This window comes from Elephas maximus, chromosome 7, assembly GCF_024166365.1.
Source record: "Elephas maximus indicus isolate mEleMax1 chromosome 7, mEleMax1 primary haplotype, whole genome shotgun sequence".
NCBI lineage: Eukaryota > Metazoa > Chordata > Mammalia > Proboscidea > Elephantidae > Elephas > Elephas maximus.
Window position 1 is genome coordinate 61,153,722 of NC_064825.1, and position 8,007 is coordinate 61,161,728.

The 8,007-nt window shown below is 40.1% G+C and overlaps 1 protein-coding gene across 1 annotated transcript; it reads right to left on the minus strand.

Annotated features, from left to right (window-relative positions):
- On the minus strand, positions 1–942 carry LOC126080087 (olfactory receptor 6-like). The gene has a single exon (XM_049891394.1). The coding sequence runs from the start codon at positions 940–942 to the stop codon at positions 1–3; it is 942 nt and encodes a 313-aa protein (XP_049747351.1).
- Positions 943–8,007: the final 7,065 nt, after the last annotated feature.

Below are 8,007 nucleotides of genomic sequence, written 5' to 3' on the forward strand. Positions count from 1 at the left end.
TCAGCTGAGGAGGCACTGCCCACCTCCCACAGTCTTTCTCATAGCCTTCTTAACTTCCTGATTCCTTACACAGGAGATGAACGGATTTAGCATAGGTGTGAGGACTGTATACACAGCTGAGATTAGTTTGTTGGAATTGTAGGATGCAATAGCCCTGGGCCAAACATACATGAAAATCATGGCTGTGTAGTAGATTATTACTACAGCGAGGTGGGATGCACGGGTGGAAAAGGCCTTCTTCTTTCCCTGGGTGGAGGGTATATGCAGGATGGTGGAGACGATGCAGACATAGGAGAGGACAGTGATGATGAAAGGGAGCATAAGAATGACAATAGCCAAGACAAAGTTCACTAGCTCAGCTGTTGACATGCCTTTACAGGCCAGTTTGAGGATTGGAGAGATGTCAAAGAAAAAGTGGTTCATGACATTGGAGTCACAGAAGGTGACGTGTGAAATGAAATAAACCTTGATCACAGAGACCATGAAGCCACTCATGTAGGAGAAAGCCACCAGCTGCATACAATAACCTGTAGTCATGATGACCGGGTATTGGAGAGGGTGGCAGATGGCCACATAACAATCATAGGCCATGGCTGCCGAGAGAACACACTCTGTGCAGGCCAGAGAGATAAAGAAGTAGAGCTGGGTCATGCAACCTGTGAAGGATATGTGCTGTCTTTGCAGGAGAAATCCATCCAGCATCTTGGGAACTGTGACAGAGACATACCAGACCTCTAGGAAGGACATGCTGCTCAGGAAGTAGTACATGGGTTTATGGAGGGAGCCAGTGACCCAAACAGTGAGCATAATGGTAAGATTCTCAACTATCACCAGCAGGTAGACCACAAGGAAGAGGAAGAAGAGAAGGATCTGCAGCCATGACGCAGTGGGGAAGCCCACCAGGATGAACTCACTGACCAGAGTGATGTTTCTCTCCAGCATGACTAAAAACACTGAAAGGTATTGATGTCTTCAATGGCAATGCCACAAATCATGAAAATGGCTATGGCGTCAGTCAAGAGATAGGAATAAGTTAGAGTTTCATTCTTTCCTGTGAAGGAAACTCATAAAATAAACTAATTTCTGTAAACAGAAGCTACTTTGCAAATATGAAGCAACCTACTTTCCATCCTTTAATTTTTATGAAAGTCTCCCAGAATCAAAATGCACCCCTACCCAAACACTCATTTACCTGATGGCAATGATTGCGATGTTACTACCCATGTCATTCCCAGTTCCTCTGTCAGTGAACATAGACCCATTGTCTCTCTTTTGTTGGTTTTAGGTCTCTGTTTAATTAGGAACTCGCTGCACAGAGACTTATTCCTGCCTGAAAAGACTCACAGAGCTCCATGAGTATAACATCAGGTCAGAGTAAGTTCCAAAAGTTTACTATTTTGTGAGACCTTTGATCCGGCACACTTTCTTCAACATAGAGTTTATGAAGTTAGAAAATAGAAAAAACTATTAGAAAGTTTATTCAAAGACTCCTTCATTGCCTTTAAATAAAATGTAAATATTTTATCTATCACACACAAGAGACATGTTATACTTTGATTCCAGCCTATTTCTCTAACCTCATCTCTTGTTACTTTCTAAAGTACATCCCGTGTTCTAGACATATTCAACTAGTTTTTTGTTCCCCCAGAACAAAATAACCTCTCTTGCCCCCATGGCCTTGCACGTACTTGTCCCTCTTCCTATTTCATCCTTTCCGTACTAGTTAATTTCTGAAGATCTTTTAATTTCCACTTAGAAGGCATCTAGCCAACGCTGGGTCAAGTGCCTAGTCAGCATGCCCACTCTTTCCAGTTACAAGTCCATCATGTAAAAAGCTTTCTCCCCATTACACTGTCACCTTCCAAAAATTTAGACTCTTTTCTTCATCTGCGTAAACCCAATAACTAGGACAGCAACTGGCAAATGCATGTATATGAAATGAATATTGAATGAACAAGTGAATTAATGAATGCCTTGAAGCATTGGACTCCACAAGAAATAGGTCAGAGGCAGAGAAGAGTGATGTCAGTGCCTCAGTGGCAGGAGGCACATGTCTATCATGCTGAATGAACACTGTTAGGCACATCCTTAGCTCGTACACTCAGGCTGCTTTCATGACAAGCATATCCACAAGGACATTGGGGGTGAGCTCTGTTCTCAAGTCACTTGGTAAGTCCATGTCCTTAAATATTAGCCATTGCCTCAGGCCAGAAGGATGAGGAGAGGGGGAAGCAGGAGGATGGATGAATGCAGGACTCATAAGGCTAGAAGATAGAATTATTTGTGACCCAGCCCAACTATTTTAGTCTGTAATTAAGGAAATGGTTACTACTGTGTCATCTCTTGAAAACACATACAAATAAATGTGCATCTCCATTAAATACCACTCTCATCCATACAGCCTGACTTCAAGTTCTACCTTGTAATCATTGCTTACCCTTTCCAACTAAATCTCTGTTCACCATTGCCATTTCCTTGGCAGAGAGAGGGTGGAAGGCCAAACAGGTTTCACCATGGTATCCCACTAGACTAGAGACCTTCTGGCCATACCTCATGGCAAGGGACTAAAAGGTAAAATGCTGGAGTACAGATTATTGGCCCCTCTTTTCCATAACAGCACACACTAGCACTGCTCAGTGCTGCCTGCTGGCTGGGAAGAGATTATCCCTCATCTCCCACCTCCAACTCATACCCTAATCCTGAGGTAGCTCAGTAGTAAGAAGTTCCTGGTCTAGCTCCTCATTACCTTTGACCAAAATCTTTTGCAGGGGAGAGGAAGAGGAATCTGGTTCTGGATTCAGGGAGTGGCAAGTTTCTCCCTTATTGTAGACTCAGTAGGAAGGAGCATCAATGGAGAGGTTCCTACGCTTCAGAATGTTCGTAACGTAACACATTTCCAACATCAGCCACACAACTTTCCACACATTCACCTTTGCATAGCGGTTAAGTGCACTGACTTTAGAGTTAGACCACAGCTTGGGTGTTTGTTCCATCACCTGTTAGCTATGCCATCTGAAACAGGCTACTTAACTATCATGTACTTCAATATCTTCTCCTGTAAAATGGGCATAATGACAATAATGCCTATTTTACAGGACTGTTGTGAGAATTAAACATGATAATGCATGGAATGCAGTTTATATAGGACTCGGTCCATGGTTATTCTCTATAGGCATTTTAAAAAAAAATTTCCATTGTGCTCACTCAATAATATGTGCTCACATTTTTTTCACCCATGGATGCTTTTTTTTTTTATGCTCTTATACACACACAATCTGTCATTCTCTTTTACTCACTTTTCCTGTCATTTCTAGGGAATGGGGTGGCCTGAATTTCCTGGAGAACAAGATTATAGCATCTTTGAAGAGCTCTGAGTTACAGATCTTTCATGCCTTCCTATTTATCTTCTCTCTGACATAATGGTTTCATATGCTCAAATTGCATTCATATACTCAAGCACACTCCTATTCCCTTCGTATTCTCCTCCACTCTTGTTGCCACAAACGTGTCTTCAATAGGCTCTACTGTGAAGAATGAATGGATACAGAATCATCTTTCTTCTATTTTCCTTGTTTTCAGAATCAAGAGCACTGAATGGCTTTCTACCATGTCCTAGGAAAGAAGTCCTTTTTATCATACATAGGACTTTTTTTTTTTTCAGTTCTGTTTGTACTTGTTCACTGACAGGTTTTTTTTTTTATGCTTAGTTTTGCTGTTATTTCTTTAAAAGGGGGATAAAGTTGATAAAAGGAGGCTTTATTGTTTATAAGGCATGATAGACTTTTTTCTACAATCACAAAAAATTGTTTTTCTAATTTTTTTTTTTTTACTTTTATGGTATAATCTCCCTAGCACTGGCGCCCTTAAACCTTTTCTTTTTCTGCTTCAATTTTTTGTTGCTGTTTTTGTACTTAAACTGAAAGTTTTCAAATGAAGTCAGTCTTTCATACAAAATCTTATACACACCTTGCTATGTACTCCTAGCTGCTCTCCTCTTAATGAGACAACACACTCCTCCTCTCCACCCTGTATTTCCTGTGTCCATTCAGCCAGCTCCTGTCCCCCCTGCCTTCTCATCTCTCCTCCAGACAGGAATTGCCCACATAATCTCATGTGTCTACTTGAGCCAAGAAGTTCACTGCTCACTAGTATCATTTTCTGTCTTATAGTCACTGACAGACTTTTTCTGGAACAAAATACCCTTTGTGTACTACGCCAACACTCAAAACATCCAGCACCTTCCCAAATTCCCCCAACCTTACGTAAATATGTACTGTGCACTGACTCTTCATTTTCCAGTCATTCCCCACAAAACCTTCCTCCTGTCCAAGAATACTATTTTTCCAATTACAGCCATTTTTCCAAGTCCTTCCTTCCTTGGAGCTTTCTTCGGGATCAGACAATCTCTCCTGATACCTTCAACCACTCACCATGGTCCATCTATCCTCTTTTTGAGAATGAAAAATTCTTCAGACATTTATACGAATCACAGGAAGACAGACTGCTTTGCAGATTTTTATACTCCTTGGAGATCCCCATCCAGTCTTTGCTTAGACTGCAGCGTAGTTATTGCAGCACTAAGGGAAGAAGCCAGAAGCAGGGACAGGAGAGTATATTTAGGGCTTGCTTACTTTTCGCCCCTGTCTTCTCCCCAGGAGACTCACTTACACTCAGTCTGGACCAACTCTAGGGAAACACTGTGTGTACTGCCAAGACTATGTCCAAGGGACCTGGACAGGCAAGGTGAACTCCATCCACCTATCAATTTCTGTTTATACCTGGGCCATGTTTCTCTGGGCCTGTGGGTGTGGTGTGGTCCTCCCCTTTTCCTCCAATATGCCAGGTGATGTAACACTAAACTACTCAGAAACCAGGTTGAGAAATCTAAGCGGGTTAATAAGGTAACAGATACTTCATTTGTTCATTCTTTATCTAAAACATGTTTCCTGCTTTTATTCAGCTCTATGACCCTGGTGGAATAGTGGTTAAGTGCTACAGCTGCCAACCAAAGGGTCAGCTGTTTGAATCTGCCAGGCGCTCCTTGGAAACTCTATGGGGCAGTTCTACTCTATCCTATAGCGTCGCTATGAGTTGAAATCGACTCAGCAGCACTGGGTTTGGTTCAGTTTGGTTATGTGCAGGACACTGTGCTATACATTCTTTGGAATAAAAACAAGTAAGTCATGGTCTCTGCCCTCTTGGAATCTAACATGCTGTAAATAAAATAAGAAGTACACACTATAATCAGGGTAGGATGTGGCATGTGCCACAAAAGAGGTACAAACAAAATGCTCAAAGAACACCAAGGAGGGAGAAATGTGTTCTCATTGGGTAACCCAGAAAAAGTTTCATCAGACAGGTGTCATTCCAGACTCATGGAAGGAAGATAGTAAGGAAATAGTACATGCGAAATAATTTTGGTTCACCAGTCAGAAGACTTGGTTTCTAATCTGTTGTTGTTAGGTGCCGTCGAGTTGGTTCTGACCCACAGCAGCCCCATGTACAATAGGACGAAACATTGCTTGGTCCTGTGCCATCCTCTCAATCGTTGTTATGCTTGAGCCCATTGTTACAGCCACTGTCAATTCATCTCGTTGAGAGTCTTCCTCTTTTTCACTGACCCTCTATTTTACCAAGCATGATGTCCTTCTCCAGGGACTGGTCCCTCCTGATAGATAAAATGTCCAAAGTACGTGGCGTGAAATGAAGTGTCGCCATCCTCGCTTCCAAGGAGCACTCTGCTGTATGTCTTCCAAGAGTTTCTAATCTAGCTTCCATTATTTTTTAGACATTTGACCTTAAAAAACTATCTTCATTCCTCAATTTATTCACAAAATGGGATAGTAATTTCCTTGTCAACAACATATCATTAATTTTATGATCAAAAGTGATATACATATGAAAGCAGTTCTAAAACTGTAGTACTTTGTGACAATTACACAAAAGTAAAATATTAACTGTGCTGGGATATTAATCACAGCCAGAATTTTGGTAAGAATTGTCAAGAATGAGGGAAGAGGGTTTTTGGTAGAGAGACACCAGCATAGGAAAGAGTATAGATTAACGACAGCAAAAGGTGAAATAATGGAATAATGAAGACGCCATTATTTTCATTAAGCTATAGATCTTTTTTCTTTTCTTTTCTTTTTCAGATTTCTCTTCAAAGATCCTATAATTCTATTCTCCGGGAAGTTCAGGTTACCTTATTCCCCAGAAATGACAGGAAAAGGGAGTAAAACAAAGAGAATGAATGATTGTGTTTGTACAAGACCAAATAGGAATGAAAAAAATGTGAGCACATATGATGGTTAGAGGTCACAGAGTGGCTTGAGTTCCATCCACTGCCTTGGACTCCAGGAAGCATTAAATCATTTAATGGGCATTTCTGAAGTGTGCACCATGTGCTAAGAGCAGAGTGAGAACAGAACTCCTGTTTGTCCAGTTGTCCTAGCCTAGTGAGCTCTCAGAGTCTGGAATTAATTGTGCTCAAGTAACCATAAAATTTAGAATAGGCTGCTGGAAGTCTTATAAGATGAAGGCCTATCAGATGGACTTGTGTTTCAGCAAGTAACCAAAAGTAGCTGAAGAGAGGTGAAGCAGTGGTGGGGAAAAAAAAAAAAAAGTCCTAGGGAAACTTTCTCTAGCCCTGGAGACTCTAAAGGTCTCTGTGTGACTAAGAGGAGTTTTATGAAGAATAGGGGACTAGCCCTTCACCTATTCACCATCCATATTCTTTAAAGGTGTATGGTGAGTTGGTGCTCATTCTGGGAAACTGGGACCTCTAGTCTGCATAAAATGAGACTATGGTACAAGAAAATCCAGGAAAGCAAATGTCCACTCAAGAACGACTCTAAGTAAAGACTCCATGCTATAGGCCCTCTCTTCTCTAGTAAAGTCCACTCATGCTTGGCAGCACTGAATGGTGATATCTGAGGGAGCTGGGACAGTTCATGAAAGTGGCTAAACATATAAAGCAGCAAATGCATGTCAATTATATTTTATTTAATGATCCCTCATCAATCAGTTAAATGAAAATAATATCAATGCATGAATTTCATGAGAATTAAAAACCCAGATAAAACTTCAAAAAAGGTTTTCAATATAACACATAAAAGCAAAATGTTTGCTATATGCATCACTGTAACCAAAATGGAGGGGACAGATTACATTTATTATTATAAAGCAACTGAAATCAAGCAAAATTCCCTTAAGATTTTGTTATGAAAGACTAATAATAAAATAGTAGAATATGTTTCTTTTTTAAATTAACTTTTTGTTTTGGAATCATTTTTGATTTATAGGAAAGTTGCAAAGATAGTAAAGAGAGATCCTATATACCCCCCACCAAGTTTCAGTTTCCCATAATACTATCATCTTACATTGCCATGTTCACCTGTCAAAGCTAAGAAACCAACATTAATATATTCCTATTGACAAAAAAAATTTTTATTGACATAATTCTAGATTTTATTAATATTTTACCAGGCTTTTTTTATTATTATTAATATCCTTTTTCTGTTCCGGGAGCCAATGAAGGATACCACATTGCATAACGTTTTCATGTCTCCTTAGCTTCTTCTGATCTGACAGCTTCTAGTCTTTCCATGTATTTCATGACTATGAGGGTTTTTTCAATAAAGGGAAATAGGGCTTTCAGAGTTACAGAAAGATCATTATTTTTAAAAAGGTCTTTGTCCAGAAAGGTTTGGGAGATGTTTTCTGACTCTGTTCAACGTGAAATGTTAGCAAATAGTAAAAAAAAAAAAATTGTTAATCACACAATCTAACACAGGGTTCATAGTGGGAGAGAGATTAAAATAAAGACTGTATCAGTCGAGGTTCCTCAAAAAACGGAGCCAATAGGGAAATTTATTTGTTAAGAGATTTATTTTCAGATGATTGTGGGGGCTGTCAAGTCTGAAATCCATAAGGCAGCCCAGAAGGTCGGAAACTCAACAAGATTTGATGCTGCAGTCCTGAGACAGAAGTCTTCTTCTCTGGGAAACC

What these genes read in the sequence shown, in the direction of transcription:
- LOC126080087 (XM_049891394.1), bottom strand. Translation starts at nt 942, where the DNA reads ATGCTGGAGAGAAACATCACTCTGGTCAGTGAGTTCATCCTGGTGGGC.